At 32.0% G+C, this 17,944-nt stretch overlaps 1 protein-coding gene and 1 long non-coding RNA gene across 2 annotated transcripts in view; both read right to left on the reverse strand.

Annotated features, from left to right (window-relative positions):
* Window positions 1–5,836: 5,836 nt before the first annotated feature.
* Window positions 5,837–6,590, reverse strand: LOC111086880. The gene is made up of 2 exons (XR_002611602.1): window positions 5,986–6,590; window positions 5,837–5,942 (listed from the first exon to the last, which is right to left on the reverse strand). It is a non-coding gene; the product is annotated as an uncharacterized LOC111086880 (long non-coding RNA).
* A 6,807-nt stretch (window positions 6,591–13,397) lies between these two features.
* LOC106463898 (transcription factor Sp4-like) overlaps window positions 13,398–17,944 on the reverse strand; it is a 15,223-nt gene continuing 10,676 nt past the window's right edge. Inside the window, exons 5-7 of the mRNA XM_022391531.1 lie at window positions 16,244–16,463; window positions 14,915–15,108; window positions 13,398–14,262 (exon numbers count right to left, since the gene is read on the reverse strand). Of these exons, the coding sequence (XP_022247239.1) occupies window positions 14,036–14,262; window positions 14,915–15,108; window positions 16,244–16,463 (641 nt within the window). The 3' untranslated portion in view covers window positions 13,398–14,035. The remainder of the gene's footprint in view (window positions 14,263–14,914; window positions 15,109–16,243; window positions 16,464–17,944) is intronic.

A 17,944-nucleotide genomic window follows, 5' to 3' on the forward strand; every position in this document is an offset into this window, starting at 1 on the left:
AGATAGCCGTCGTGTAGCTTTGGGCGAAATTCAAAACAAACAATCTCTTGCAAAAGAAAAAGCTCATGGTAAAAGGCTATCTTTTCTGTTTTTGAATGAGGGAGTGGTCTTCTCCACTCTTTCACTTGAATTGTAGTAGACAAAAGTCGTGTATATGGGTAAGCATGGCCAATTCTGCTTTGTAGTTTGCTCTTTCCAGTTAGGCATAATTTGACTAAGATTCAGGGTTTTTACTTACAAATTTGGTAAGTTTATTTTATTTTTAGTAGAGTTTTGATTTTCATTTAAAGAATTTCTGTTTAACTTTAAAATATGTCTTTTACTGTGTTTCAGTTTACTTTTAGAGCTTTTTTTTGTTTTTCATTTATTTTTTCTTTTCTTTATTTTACTGGTCTGTGATGAGTGGCTCACATAGGACTGGTAATAGAAAACCAATAAAGGTTTCGTTTTCACATCTCTCTCTCTTTTGCAAGTCTAACTCTCCCTTTATAAACACTTGCCATTTGTTTTTGTCTTGTTGTTTTTTCATTGTCTTATGTTTTGCTTTGGTTGTTTTTGTCTTTTAAAGATTGTTGTTTATACAATTTTATGTGTTGACTTTTTCTTTGTGACCAACTCAGTCAGTGTGGAAAGTAATTGATCCATACTTTTCGATATAATGAACCTCTTATCTGTGGTCCTAACTAACTGCTCTCTGGAAAACCCATATTGAATTATATCATAAAAAGAACAGAGGGAAATGAAAACATCATCTTGTTAACATGACTACATTGCCCAATTTCGGTCATTGCACATGACATATATATATACACACACGTTGGGCATGGACACCCTATATCTTGGAGATGTTGCTCACGTAATGAAGGTAGTCATCTCTCACAAATATGAGATTGTTTCTTTTTTTTCTTTACCGTGCTTATTTGGGATAAGCTAGTTGTGTTATTTTTATGTATGTTTTAAAACTACAGGAATATTGTTATACTAAAATACATAAGGTTGGGTTAACGAGTACAGTAAGCTAGGAGCTCTGGGATGGTAAATTATTCAGATGACAAACAAGCTTTTTTATTTGTGTATATTAGTAACATTTTATTATTCAAACAACACATACAAGCAAAAGAACTCCTTCGTTATTGAAAACAAACTATAATTATTAGAGAAATACTGAGCTTGACAAAAACAATGTTTGGAAAATATTGCCTATATCAGTGTTGGTTTAGGTTACGAGCGCAAGTTGTATTTCTACTGGTCAATGCTTTTACTGCCATAGGTGTTTTATGCTGATTTAGCGGCTACATAACTGCTACAAAGTTCAATAGGTGAAGATAAATAACAAATATAGATAATGGATAAAAATGAATCAAGTTAGAGCTAATTGGGTATATAAAATGGAACTTCTAACGAATAATATTTTTAAAAGCCCAGTTTTATCTATTTTTCGTGATTTTTTGTAGTTAATTTCTTTGTATGTTGGCTTATGAGCAGAAAGAATATGAGTATGCCGTTACTAGATCAACATTTGAGTTCTATTGAAAAATTAACTCTCTTGGATACATTTATATTGTTAAGACAGCGGAGTCACGTGACGCTGGTAACACGTTATGAATTTCTCGAATGATCATGAATTATCGGGTAAGACCGAGATTGTTTGGGACGCCCTCTTTTTTAGTATATAAGCCTGGCAGAGAAAGCCTGCGGCGTTGAATGAAGAGAATTCCGGGTATTTTACGATTCTGTTTCGAGCTAGTGTGTGTTTTGTTATCGAGACTGTGAATCGATGTGATTATAGCGTGTATTATAAAAGTAATTGTGACGAGAAACGTAGTAATTGTGAAATTACTGTGTACTAAAAGTGTGTATCGAGAAAGAATAAACTGGTTTAATCAAGAAATGACTTGTATCGCTGAAGTTCCTCGGAAAGAATTTCTACCAGAAATTAACAAACAAGCAGATACGTAACAATATCATATCACAGATAGTTTGTGTCTAATCTCCAAAACCTTCACTGTCTGGGTGGGCCATGCTTTGCTGAAATGGTTAATTAAGTTTAAAAATCCAGAACAGGGATAACAATGTTACAAGAATATGACTTACTCATATTGCAACATATAAATGGCAAGGAATTGTTTCACTGCACAGTGAGATCCTGTCTGTTCACTGAATGTACTTACCCTGGACACACCACCTGAAACCCTGTCTGTTCAGTGAATATGCTTACCCTGGACATGTGTGGAAAATGAAAACTTGTGTGTTTTACAATAGGAAATTCCACTATTAGATGGATTCCACAATTAGTACTTTGATGGAAGAACAACTGAAGGACTCAGTAAAGCATGGATGCTATTTACCATTCGGCAAGGTGGAACTCAACCATAACAGAAATATTACCCGATGTTGTCACTTGACCTGTGACACCTGTATGGTCAGTTATGAATGCATAAAGTTGTGAAGACACCATTGCTATCAACCACCAAGCTGAGGTTCTCAGCCTATGGTGCAGTTAGTGGTCCCCAGAGCTTTAAGACATAGTTCTCTTGCGTCATCGAGGTCACGTGACTGGTGTGGCGCCACCTATTTTCTAGAACTATCCTGTACCTTGGCGAATGCTCTAGTATTTACTAGATATAGGGTTGTCTGGTATATAAAAGAGGGTGACAACGTGACGGGAATGGAATGTAATGTGTGTGTAGATAGTGAGTAATTGAACTGCAGTCACAGGGTATTGTTGAAGTTAACGTTCGTTCGTTATAGTGTTTGTTTTAGCGCCAATATTGAAATTAAGTGTATCGTAAAGTTATATTCGGAAAGAATAAACCAGTTTTATTAAGTAAAGGCTTGTGTCGTTAAAGTTTCGTCGGAACGAAGTTACGGGAAGTTAATTAACAAACGGAGACGTAACAGTTCTCTTCAAACACTGCTCAGTGGTGAGTCTGTATAACACTGAAAAATAAATTCTTTTCAATACTAGTGTTGGGCACAGTACAGATAGCCCACTGTGTAGCTTTGCACTTAACAACAAACAAACCTAACTATATTACTAATACCTTATCAAGTTTTTTGTACTATATTTACTGTCTTAAATACTCATTGTAATATGTCCTTTTACAGCTTTCTTTAATATGTGATTGTTTGAGTCATTTTTACAAATATGTTTTTTTATATCATTTCCTTGCAAGTAGTACATTTGATACATTTTTATATCTGGTTTTGATAGAGTTTAATATAAGTGGAGTTATCCACGGTTTAGGTCTACTGTCTTTCTTTATCGTTGTTTTAAGGGATGCATTACAGAAATAAAAAACAGCAAAGTTCTTAGGAAGCCTCATTTATATCACCCATTTTTATATTAAGTGAATACAACACTTTCAATACGTTTTTGTTAGACACACCTTCTTTGTTAAGATGTTTCATATCCCTCATAGTTAACTCGCATGAACATTTGAACAGATTTAATTAGAACAAATACTGATAGATAATCAGATAAATCATAAGTTATTACACCAGGTGGAGTCTGATTATGAGAATTGTTGGTATAGATACAATCAGTTAAAGTGCTAGATGATTCGATATATTCTGAATAATTATTGTACCAGACATAGTTTTATCAAGAGAATTATTGGTATAAATACAATCAGTTAATGTGCTAGATGATTCGATATATTCTGAATAATTATTGTACCAGACATAGTCTTATCAAGAGAATTATTGGTATAAATACAATCAGTTAATGCGCTAGATGATTCGATATATCGTGAATTAGTACACCAGATGTAGACTAAGAAAACTGTTGGTGTAGATATGATTAATTAAAGTCCAAGTTGTCAACTTTATTCTAGTTGATCTAGTTATTAGGGAAATAATTTCTTCAGAAAAAATTGTATTTAACTAACAAATGCTGTTGTTATTAGTATCAGACTTAAGTAAATCAATATTTATGAACACACACATATAATAATTAACATTTTTTTGAACTAAGTTTCAAAATATATTTTTGTAATTCTTGTTCAACTTGTCCTATGGAACAATCTGGGTGACAATAAATTACTATAATTGCTATTGCTTTGATTTTCTTTTGTTCATTTTCAAGTTCAACCCACATATCTTCACAGTTAGAAGCTGATAACTAAATATCTTTCATATTAAGTTAAACATTTTAAAGAACAAACAACCCCACCCCACCAGCATTAGTTAGAGAAACCTTCCTTATATATATATATTTAATTCATAATTAGGTGTAGCTATACTGTAATTAATATTGTCATTCAATTTAGTTTCAGAAATTGGAATTATTTCAGGAAGTCATGGAAGTTCCTATAGTATTTCTCAAGTTATATTAAGACTTTTGGTGAGACACCATATTAAAATGTATATACAAGTCAATAATTTTCCTGTTTGTTATAAAGTACATCAGTCAGATTCTCAGTTTTATAATACTTACTTGAAGTAGGGTTGATATAGTGGTCAGGATCATAATTATGCTTTGATAAATCAAAAACATTCGACAAACAAGGTAGATTAGTAGTATCTTAATGCATTAAAAATCTCAAGAAATTCATCATTATCAATAACCTGAAATGTTATCTGTAGTTATGATTGCCTGAATATGACTTAAGGCTAACCTTCGTGATTATGGCCCTGTGGTTAAAGATAACCATTGGCAAATCCCACCTCTAGTAAAGAGGTTCATTACAATCTGAACTGGGTTCACATTTAAAGTTTGTAATATTAATATTATCATAAAATGTCACTAAGATCAATGATGACCATGTAAAAAATGAACCAATTAACAGAGTTTAAACCTAAGTATTTAAATAAGCAATCAAGACACTCCCCACAAAGATAGATGATAAAAAACGTCTTCAATGGTTTCCTTTTACAATAAATAAATAAACACGTTATTCACATATACACTTATCACCATAAAGACAATTTGGTTAACAGGTTCTAGGTTTTAAAATCTTCAGTGTACAGTACTTAAGTTCACCACTGGGCAAAGTTTCTGGGCTTAACCACTCTTAACAATGTACCAAAGCTGGAGTATCCATGTGAATACACTAATTTTCATAGACTTCAAATGTTTATTAACTCTTTACATGAGCTTTTTTCAAGTGATTTTTGTTCTTGGAATTATTATTGCCAAAGTGAGTATTGAATGAAAATTCTTCAGTCTGGTTTGAATTTCCTATATCCACAGTGATATTTTATGTATTATAAAGTTGTACAATAAAACAAGCAAGCAAACTCAGTTTTAAAACAATAATGTTTATTGTACAATTTACATTTGATAATGAACACACCAATAACCCTGCTTAATATACTGTTCGCAAACTGGTTCAACTCTTCGACAAAATCTTTGCCCTTTCTAACAAATGAAATATAATCACACATATCTATAACAAGTTATTATTCAATTTACAGTGATATGTATAAGAGTCATAAGCTTGTGCACTTGATAATAAGTTTGCATTTAACCACCAGATGGTTTTATTTATGTATTTTAGCCTAGCTCTATATCAGTAACTATTAATAACAACAACAAAAAACTTCATATGATTAAATGAAAATTTCTATTCTTAAGAGTCTCTCTCAATATAAAATATCAAGCCATCTACATTCCATTTGTCTACCTTTTCTCATTTTATAGCAAAAACAAAACAATTCTGTCATCCTAGCTATGGCAAGTATATGTGTGACAAAACTGTTTTAAGGTTTTCATCACACATTGGCTGGCAAGAAAAGACTAATTCATCTTTGTTATTTTCCAAATGACATACATAATGATACATGTCAATTCTAAGAAAACAACCATCTTCATACTTTTCATTTCCTTTACTCCTATCTATATCACCTGATATTTAACAATGAGCTCATCCTCTTTATTCCTGTCAGTATTACCTGATCTCTAACAATACACTCATCTCCTTTACTCCTATCTATATTACCTGATCTCTAACAATGCACTCATCTCCTTTACTCCTATATTACCTGATCTCTAACAATACACTCATCTCCTTTACTCCTATCTATATTACCTGATATTTAACAATGAGCTCATCCTCTTTATTCCTGTCAGTATTACCTGATCTCTAACAATGCACTCATCTCCTTTACTCCTATCTATATTACCTGATCTCTAACAATACACTCATCTCCTTTACTCCTATCTATATTACCTGATCTCTAACAATGCACTCATCTCCTTTACTCCTATCTATATTACCTGATCTCTAACAATACACTCATCTCCTTTACTCCTATCTATATTACCTGATCTCTAACAATGCACTCATCTCCTTTACTCCTATCTATATTACCTGATATTTAACAATGAGCTCATCCTCTTTATTCCTGTCAGTATTACCTGATCTCTAACAATACACTCATCTCCTTTACTCCTATCTATATTACCTGATCTCTAACAATACACTCATCTCCTTTACTCCTATCTATATTACCTGATATTTAACAATGAGCTCATCCTCTTTATTCCTGTCAGTATTACCTGATCTCTAACAATACACTCATCTCCTTTACTCCTATCTATATTACCTGATATTTAACAATGAGCTCATCATCTTTATTCCTGTCAGTATTACCTGATCTCTAACAATGCTCTCACCTTCTTATAAATCTTTGTGAAAAAGTCACTGATATTAATTTTATATGGGTAAGCACTGTATCACTTTCCATTCTCTAGCTACTTCTCACTTACCCTGCACATTCATCATTTCAAATTGTGGATGAAATTTGAAAATATTCCTCTTGAGGTTTTGCAACTGTATCAGTTTACTTTAAATCAGTTAAAACACACCAAAAACAAACTTCCCACTACATATGTTTAACAACACATCTACACATTTAACACAAGCCAAACAAAACAGATAAAATTATAAGTATAATTTTGAAAGATCATGTCTTCTTGAATAGCTGTTTTTAAAACATTACAAGTAGAGAAAACAAATTACAAATAATAATTCTGTAACTTAGGGATACTCCAGTCTTAATGTACAAGTTACTATGTAAATACACCACATTAAATATATATATATATATTGTATTTTCTTCAAGCTTGAGAAAATACTGACAATTTTTTGAAATAACAAATCTAAATACATAAAACAACATAAAATAAACTGAATTAGTGATTCTTTCTCAAATATATTATAATAATGTAAAATTAATCAAACCATAAATATTTATACATATCACACTGATGCTAACAAATTTTACCATTTTCTATCAGGCCAATAATTTAAATCACAAAGTTTGGTACCTGGCCACAAAGAAATTATTTTGTTATAAAAAATAATCTTGACATTTTATTTAATACTATGTATCAGTAGAAACTAGTTAAAATAGATTTATATGTATAAAATATTTAATACAGCGAGGTGATATAGAGAGAAAACTGAAGAAGGATATGTGTATGCTTAAAATATCTTAATGTAGCAAGATGATACAGAGAGAAAACTGAACAATGATGTATGTATGTATAAAATATCTTAATGTAGCAAGGTGATATAGTGAAAACTGAACAATGATGTATGTATGTATAAAATATCTTAATGTAGCAAGGTGATACAGTCAAAACTGAACAATGATGTATGTATGTATAAAATATCTTAATGTAGCAAGGTGATACAGTCAAAACTGAACAATGATGTATGTATGTATAAAATATCTTAATGTAGCAAGGTGATACAGAGAGAAAACTGAACAATGATGTATGTATAACATATCTTAATGTAGCAAGGTGATATAGTGAAAACTGAACAATGATGTATGTATGTATAAAATATCTTAATGTAGCAAGGTGATATAGTGAAAACTGAACAATGATGTATGTATAATATCTTAATGTAGCAAGGTGATACAGTCAAAACTGAACAATGATGTATGTATAAAATATCTTAATGTAGCAAGGTGATATAGTGAAAACTGAATAATGATGTATGTATGTTGAAAACAGCAACTTTTAAGTTTTTATTTTATTCATACCTCACTTTTTTGATCCCAGATAAATCTTACAAAGAATGCTGCAAATCACCAGATATTTGAGAAAGATTATGTGGTAATGAAAGATAATGTAGTAATGCTCTGCCCTTTATGTGGTAATGAAAGATAATGTAGTAATGCTCTGCCCTTTATGTGGTAATGAAAGATAATGTAGTAATGCCCTGCCCTAACTAATCAAAATGTTTTGCATGTCTACTCAAGAGAGAATAAATGAAAGATGATATTTTTTCTTTTATAAAACTCAGAACAGAACAACCATTTTGTATTTTACTTTTAAAAAGTGTGTGTATAAGGAATGTATCTCAAACTACATGACTTACAAAACTTTATATTTGGGTGAGCAAAGCAGTGAGTGCTGGCAGTAGCAAAGAAAATGCTTCAACAAGCTTAGTTACATTCGCTGATGTATACTAGAAAGTAATCTTCATATTTCTCTGTTTTTGTATGTTACTGCATAGTAAGATTCACATGTAATTATAATCATAAACAGATCTTAGAATATCAAAATGCCATATGATATGACAGACATTATCCTTAGCAAGTATTACTTTTCTCTGTTCACTGTTTAGGCAAGTCACACAAACAATTAAGAATGTTAAAGATGGATAATATTCAGCTGAGCATGTACCATACTTTACGTAAACAGTTGTTATCCAGTTACTAACATTACCATACTTTACGTAAACAGTTGTTATCCAGGTACTAACATTACCATATTTTACGTAAACAGTTGTTATCCAGTTACTAACATTACCACACTTTACGTAAACAGTTGTTATCCAGTTACTAACATTACCATACTTTACGTAAACAGTTGTTATCCAGTTACTAACATTACCATACTTTACGTAAACAGTTGTTATCCAGGTACTAACATAATACATTCAGTCCAAACACAGTAAGATGAGTCACAGTAACTTGAGCAAGTCCTACTAGCACGCTTTGCTATTTGTATAAAACAAATAGCCCAGTCACTTGTTAGATTCATAAACCCTAAGACACTAACCACTTAAAAGTCTTAAAAAATAGTGTTGCTTTGAAGGACATACATAAAAAAGATTATCATTAGATGAATTGGTTTAGACCTTTGTGACTTTTGTCAGAAGAACAGAATATTACAAAAGCTTCTACTACAAACTATATAACTTGACCATTTTTAACTATTGTTCCACTTCTCTTTACAGAAAATAATATTCTACTCTGTCTGGGGCTTGAACCCAGACACTCCAGATTGTGGTAGTTCTCTCTCTGAGAATGGTACTCTTCCAAATAAGCTATCAGGACTACAAGCCCCAATAGACACTTCTATCTTAATTATTAGGAACATGTCCTACAAAACAAAACCCTAGAATAAGTAAGAACACATTACACATAGATTTAACAAACCAATCATATTTCAGATTAAACACCAGAATTTAAAATTTTACAAACCAAAACACTAAATTTTTAGATTAAGGTTCAACTATACAACTAAGCATTTGCCCAACAACAACTTTTCTGTATATACGACTCTCTTATCAATGCTAATACTTAAAAAATTGGCCTAATGCCAACAACATTGCAACAGTACCATTTGATGTCACACAAAAGTCCAATAAATACTAAAATTTATAAATTACATCAAAAGAGAAGAAAAAAGATTAAAACATAGCCTGCACAATGTATGGTAAACTTTACTTAACATAATGTCCTTCCAAACTGTCCTTAGCTTATTACGGTTTGTTTGTTCAAGACCTGTGTTCGCCATGAGGAATCACACTTCAGATTTCAGGGTTTTAAGTATCGTAGATTTATGGTTGTCCCACTGGAGCAGCTTATTACTGAGCCAACATCTTACTTCCATCAAGATGATAATACTATCAGTACAAAACTACCCGAGAGATTTAACTCAAGGCTTAAGATGAAAGTGTAATATTTTAAAACTGTACTTTAACAACAAAAAAAAACATTAGATATAGATACAGAAAAGATAAGATAAAAAATTGATTAAAAGAAATTTTATAAGAAGTTAAACACAATAAAAAACAATTAGATAACTTGTAAGTAACCTTTAGAACAAGAGCTAAAAATAAGAAAACAGAAAAAAAGATGCAATTTGAAGCATAAATTCATGATTTAAAACAAAATTTAGTAGGATTCATAGAAAAAAATTGATGAATTAATAAACAGGAGTAGAAGAATTAGAAGGTGAAATGGGAACCAGTAAAAAAGTCAGAAGTGGAGAACTAGTAAAGAAGGCATATGGGTTCATCCCACTGGAAATTGCTCAAGTACATCACATGACTTGGAAAATTACAGTAGGCAGAGTATTAATGAAAAGTCAAACAAAAAGAAAGAAATTGGTGGTTTGAGTGAGAATGTAAAGAGCAAAGAGCTGAAAGGAGAAAGCAACTGAAAAAATTTCAGTCAATGGGAAAACAAAATAGAGAGAAAGAATGTGTTAAAAGAAGAAATGAATTGCAGCAATTATATATAAAAATTAAGAGAGGAAGATCTGGGAAATATAAAACAAAAGAGTTTTGGAAAGTTATGAATATGTTCATGAGAAATATGAAGGACAGTTAACAAGCAGTAATACATTCAGAAGCAAGATGGTGGACAAGTAGTGAATATGTTCAGGATAAAGGAAGGACAGTAGACAAACAGTAATATATTCAGAAGAAAGATGAAGGATGGTGGACAAGTAGTGAATATGTTCAGGAGAAAGGTAGGACAGTGTACAAGCAGTAAATATGTTCAAAGGAAAGATGAAGGGCAGTGGACAATAGAAGAATAAAGAGAACATTTTAGAAGGCATAATGGAGAGAACAAACTGCATAAAAGAAAATGGGGAAAAGTAATAACAGATGAGAAATCGGATAGTTGATGGACAGAAGAGGAATTGGATAGTTGATGGACAAAAGAGGAATTTGAAAAGCAATTAAAATGTTTAAAGAAAGGAAAGAGTTTAACCTTACCGACATGGGTCAAAGGCCATGTCATCGCATTTGTTGACTCGCATTCAAAATTTTATTTAACGACTATTTTATGAATGTATGTCAATAAGATTGGTATCAAATTGTAGATTATAATTCAAATTTTAGTATTATACATTAGTTAATTTCTTAACTTAAATAGTAAAAAGCAACAACTATATATATATATAAATTTTTTTGTGTCACATGGTATGTTGAATGCAGTATTGGTTCAAATTAGATGTTTGTGATGTTCAAATACTAAGTCAATAGTTTCTTACGAATTAGACAGTCAAATTACCGATATTGACAATAAAATAAGAACATCCTTTCTTTTATGTTTTCTGAGGTATTAATATATTTATTGAATCAACCAAGGTGGCCCCACCCACCTCTTCAATTTTTGAAAATGCCTGCTGACTTACACCAACTTCGTCCAATGGCGTGTGGATAACCAATCGAAAGCTCAAATGTCTCCCTAGTGGTTTTCTCAGCCTTTGCAAAATATTTGCGCAGAAAAATATTTATTTTCATGCTAAGAGTCTAAGCGTTAAGGTAAGACATTAGTGTGCTCCAAATATCATATTTTTTAGACCCAAATACAGCTTAGTTACTAAGCTTGATAAATTATAGTAGAATTCTATGGTTTTTGGTTATTTCAAATGTATATATAAAACCTAAAAAAATTATTTCATTTCACATCCTCCACGTGCGAAATTTGATAAGGCTTAGCAACCTACGGCAAGCAGCGAAGAAGCACAAAGCTTGTAACTAAAAGAGATAATTGTTTCTATACTTCTTTATAATTATATAGTATTCTATGTTTTAAGAAAAATGAGTTTAAGAACTTATTTCAAAATAGTAATAATGTATATACATAAATAATGTATTATAACTGAAACGTGACTGTATTTTACAAAATAGTAGCCCACTAAAACACAGCCAAGACAGATCACTTTGTAAAGGCATTTTATATTCTTGGATACGGTAAAATGCGGCACCTCATTGCAACTTCTGTAATGTTAGCCAGGCATGGCTGAAAGGTCAATATAATATACATGTGTGTAATGTTAGGAGATTTAAGCTATTTGTGTTTTTGTGTTATAATTTGTAGTCATTGTAGAATGAACAAAACATAATTTATATTTATTTCCTAATTTTTTATGGTGGTTACGAGGTCGGTCAAATTGACCCAACCCATAGTAGAGAAAATAAGAGGTAAAATATAAAGCTTTTTCTAAAAAAACGTTTGAAAATTATTTGGAGGTCATATAAAGATTTGTGAAATTTGAAAATTTTCTGATGCATAAAAGTATTTTTCATCTTAAAATCAAATGGTTTGAAGAAAACTAAAGCCAAGGAACGTTTCGGTTAGTTCATGCCCTTAGAACTAATACAATAATTTTAAAATAGCAATATTCGTAAAATGTTAAATATGGTAAAAGACATATATATAGAAAGAGATGATAAAGAGAATTAAAAGATAAAATATCAACGTTTTTTGACAGTAAAAGGAGTTAGACAAAGCTGCCTATTAAGTCCTATGCTCTTCTCAATACATTTAAATGATTTAGAAAAGTATACGGATGGAAAGAAATAGTAGAGGAAAAGTGTGAGGTAAAAAAAAATCTGTGGATAATGCTGTAATGTTGGAAGATTATCCAGATGAAATGAAGAGCATGCTTGGGATACTTGAAAGACACACTGAGAAGAATAAAATAGCTTTAAATTTAGATAAATCACAGATGACAGTTTTTAGAGAGGAAGGATGAATGGCAAAGAATGGAAAATGGGGATAAAAGTGGTTAAAAAGTATAAATATTTGAAATATTAGTTTAATAACATGAATATAGCTGGGGAACAGAAATAATATATTGGGGTGAAAACACAAACAGGTTATGGACAAACTGTACTTACTAAAAGAAACAGGATAGGGTCAGTTGGCTGTATTAAAAGAAACAGGATATGGACAGGTAGCAGTACTTGCTTGGAAACCTAGTTGACTACTATTAACTGTGGATGGAAAATGGAAGAAAAGATAAAAACATAAGCAAAATATAAAACAAGGACACTGGGTTTATACAGAAATATATCCTTTTATAGCTGGCAGATGGAACTAAGGAGAACTGAGAAAAAAGAAAAGAATTGTGCATATATTTTGGCTACTTTGAAGATAAAGATGACCACATCATTGCTTGAAAATAATTGGCAAAGAAACAGATGGGATGTGACATAAAGATAGCAATTGGGTAGAGTGGAAATCCTGAAATAATTGCTAAAATAGTTGAAGAAGAACAACATGAAAATACTGAAAAAATATTAAGGATGCAATAACAAAAAAAAAAACTGAACAAAATTTACAACAAACTTCAAGTAGATTGAAAAATTATTTATCAGATTTATTACAAAAATATAAAAGTACTAGTACTGAAAGAAGGGTATACAAAATCAAAACTAAGAATGGAGAACATTTTTATATGGTAAAGGGTAACGACCTTCGAGAGGACTGGAAGTCTAAGGAATATATATATACATGATTTCATTTTAAAAGAATATTGGACATTGAAACATCTGTAATCAAATTGTTTAGATATAAGCCCAGCAGGGGGTAGCACAAACAACAGGTTGACTCACAAGAAACCCCATACTTCCAAATATCTGAAATTAAATATGGTATCTTATTTAGGTGTAAAACCAGTGGATGACAGCAAAACAACCACAAAAAAAAAGCAGGCAATTTTATAAAAAAATTTCTATACAGTATTGGAACATAGGTTCTGTGTATTTGAATTTCTTGAATAACAAAAAGCAGTGAAGCTACTGGAAGATCTCTGTGACTGTCCTTCTTTTCAATATTTAGGTGTTATTTATTTCCTTTACTATATAGTAGACAGAGTATTTTCTACATTATTAGAATAACAAGTAGTTTTAAAAAACGAAAATGCAACAACTGTTTTGGTAACAAATACAGCTTTATGTAGAAAGTGAATATGACCGTAAAATTATTTGTGATTAGTCTTTTGTGTGTGTGTGTGTTATATACACACACATGTACAAACACTCATCTACTGGTTTACATCTAAAGTAGGCTCACTGATTAACAGCTCATGATCTTGGTCAGTTTCCACCACTGTCATCACTAAGTCACAATTCTCAAGAGTTCCTTCTTCACTGTTTCCTTCTGAAGAAGAAGCACCGAGTTTCTTGCTTTGATGGGTTTTCAGATGTTTGGACAAATGGTCACTCCTCATAAATCGTTTCAGACATTCAGCACATTGAAACCTTTTCTCTCCTACAGAAGACAAAAATCAATGCTTGACTTGAATTACATCCAGCAGGTTTCATAGTTCAGAAGATAATAAACATTTCTGATTTTTTATACTACAATAGTAAAAGTTGAAATGAGTCTTAGAAATGTGGCAAAATAAATGTTTTGTTTGTTACGAAGCACAAAACTACACAATGGTCAATCTGTGCTGTGCCCATCACGGGTATTTAAACCCAGTTTTTAGCATTGTAAGCCTCCAGGCCTACCACTTCGGGGGCTAGACGATTTGTTATTCAATATAAAGAAATATGGTTCACGTTTTAAACCATATCTCTGCATGGTTAACAAAACCAGAGCAGTGAATTCAGCTGTAGTCATTAGATAACCTGGATATGTCCTTTGGTACAAAAAAGTACGAAGTTGTGTATGTAAACAAAATCTTTACCACCTTACTAAGTGTTAACTTAGTTTCAATCAAAGACAGCCACATCCCATCTGACCAATGTAATGTAATAACTTTCACATATCAAGATTTAATACATTCCTACTTTTATCTGAAATTTATTAAAACTGAAGCCCTCACAAGTACGCTTTGTGAACGGTGGTCTCAAAATCTTAAGCTATTTAGATTTAATCTCTCAAAAAGAACCTAGATATCAAATTAAATTAAATGTACCCGTGTGTGTTCTTTTATGTCGCTGGAGTTCATCAGAACGAGTGAACCGTTTTCCACAGAACAGCCAGTTACAGACAAATGGTCTTTCTCCTGTGTGCCAGCGAAGATGAGCCCGAAGGTGGGAAGTCTTGCCGTAAACTTTATTACACCCTGGTACATGACATATGTGTTGCTTCTTCTTTGTTTCACTGTTTCTAAGGGAAACGTTTCAGTGGAGTTAAGATATTAATATTACACAAACAGTTTGAACTGTAAATGGTTCTGTTCCAAAATAAAAAGTAAATTTTCCATCATATGGTTAATTTTATACCGCAAATATATGATGATAGTTTATAATGTTTATATTAGTAATAAAAAAAAAGAACTTTCATAGACTTCCTACCTCTATGAGTTGGATTGATGTTGTTTTTTTAATTTTCTAAAACTGACATTTTAAGATTTTTCATAGTATTAAAACATCCATTTATAACAAATTCTGGGATTCTAGTGTTAATATAACTGTAAAATAACAGCAAAAAAAAATATTTACTTATCATCGACATGAATATAAATGTGTTCATACTTCATAATAATCCCCACAAAAATAACAAGAAATAAATAATAAAAAAGTCATGAAATAGAAAGTGAGTTTAAGTAAAAACAAGGAGGAAAAAATAAGATGTCTGTAAGCAACTTAAAGATTATGATACCGAAAACCTGGATGCTTGGGATGTTTTGGAATCTGTGTATAATGAGAAACTGGATGCTTGGGATGTTTTGGAATCTGTGTATAATAATCTGTGTATAATGAGAAAACAAAACATCACAAGGTGTAATTTCGCATTACACACAGATTACAAAACATCACAAGTGTATATTTTCTCATTACACATAGATTCCAAAGTCTGGAATTCAGAAAATTACTTTTCAAATCCTCAAAATTATATACACACACACTGAGGGATCCTATGAAGAATATGGCTTACATGTTGTAAGTTTTATACACGAGTTTTTGGAATATAATTACACTGCACCTAATCTAATATTCAATATTATAAAGTGGACCAACTGTTTAATGATTATATTACAAATTTATTTTATTTTCCCAAAAATACAATTCAAAATATAATCTGTGACATAGAGGCCTAATGCATTCCTTGATTTGCCACACCCTCTGCTGTGGACTGCAGTTTTGCTCATCAGCACAGTTTGGGTCAGCAGACCAGAGAAATACAGTTAGCTCTTTAAAATAGTGTTAACATATTATTTACAAGTAACAGCACTTCAGTATTCACCACTAACATTAATTCATTTCATACTGAAGTGTAACAAATAAAGTTTAAGGCTTACCTTCCCTCTCCGTCTCGACAGTTAGGACAAGTACAGGCTACCCGGCGTATTCTGCGAGGATACTCTGGAGTGTTGCTACCGTCAGTAGAGGTAGAGGTTGAAGATGTCGAAACCTGTGCTTGTGTAGTGGACGGCTGAGGTTGGGCAGCAGATACTACAGGGGATGCTGCTACCACCTGCCACTTGGTTGGGTCACTAGGGTCAGGCTGAAGTTGTTGAGCTACACCAAAAATATTTGTATTATATTCTGTGTTCAAATTAAGATAATAACAAATTATACATGAAAAGATTAATTCTATATCTTTTGGTCTGGGAAAGTTTTACATCGAAAAACTGATGAAAACAGTGGTTTCCCCACTGGAAGTGTTGTAGCAGTTGAAATACCTCGTTCACTGTACTGGGAAGAGATAGGAGTCCCCAGGGGTAATATAGGGTATCTGATCTGAATGTTACCCTTTATGTCGCTTCCCAGAGGGTACACACCAGGTTTGGTTACTGTCGGTCTAGTGGTTCACAAGCTGACACACAGGTGTTTGTTAAATAATTGTTTAAGATAAAGGAGGAAACTTACAAAAAACGTAGTGTATATATATGAGAAGTCATATAGAATAAGGAATGTACAAAACCTGTGGTCATATAGAATAAGGAATGTACTAAATCTGTGGTGTACTTACTGGAAGTCATATAGAATAAGGAACTGTTACAACAGCGGAAGTCACGTGGCGCTGGTAGCGTGCGTGAAGTTTCTCGAATTATCGGGGAAGACCGAGTTTATTCGAGACGCCCTCTTCTTTAGTATATAAGCCTGGCAGAGAAAGCTACTGGGAATAATAAAGTGTGTGTTTTGTACTCATCGAGAGCGAAGTTATCGAGATTGTGAATCACTGTGATTTATAGCGTGTAATATAAAAGTTGTTAAGTTTAAAGTGACGAGAAATGTACTGACTGTGGAATTCCTGTGTACTAAAAGTTTGTATTGAGAAAAAATAAACTGGTTTAATCAAGAAAGGACTTGTATTGCTGAAGTTCCTGGGAAAGAATTTCTACCGGAAATTAACAAACAAGCAGATACTCATCAGAAACTGAAAGTAGATACATGAAGTACCAATGTACCACTGAAATGCTGTTCTGCAGTATTTTCTAACCGATGCTCTTTCACAAAAGTTATAATTTTCCTATACTGAAAATATACTTCCGATATGTACTTACCTCTTCTCATATAAATAGTTATTCTTGTTCAATGCTGCCCTCTTTATGCAAAACTTTTCTCAGCATGCCACAAGTCTTGAAGCACCCACTCATCTGGAATTGACTGATTCCAATGCATCTTGCATGTGAATCATCATGAGACAACACTTTACTAATAAGGGTGTGAAATACTCTCTTGACACATGTGACTTCCTCTTTTTAATTCTACCGAACAATCACTTTTCATTTGGCAGTACTCGTGTTGTAACATTTAGTTTGTGCTCTCTTCAAGTGTTTTACTTGTAATTTTTTTCCATATCTTTGTATTAATTTCTCTCAACAAGTTTACTCTTATTATACAACAGTGATATTTGTAACTTATTGAGTTATTCCGAAGTGGAATTATTTTATATTTCTACCCTAATTTCTAACCTGAACTGGACTATGTGTATCGACCAATCTAATGAAACTTATGTTATAGAACTCAAATAACTACAGGTAATTATATTAAAA

The sequence above is a fragment of the Limulus polyphemus genome, unplaced genomic scaffold (genome assembly GCF_000517525.1).
Source record: "Limulus polyphemus unplaced genomic scaffold, Limulus_polyphemus-2.1.2 Scaffold1511, whole genome shotgun sequence".
Taxonomy (NCBI): Eukaryota; Metazoa; Arthropoda; class Merostomata; order Xiphosura; family Limulidae; genus Limulus; species Limulus polyphemus.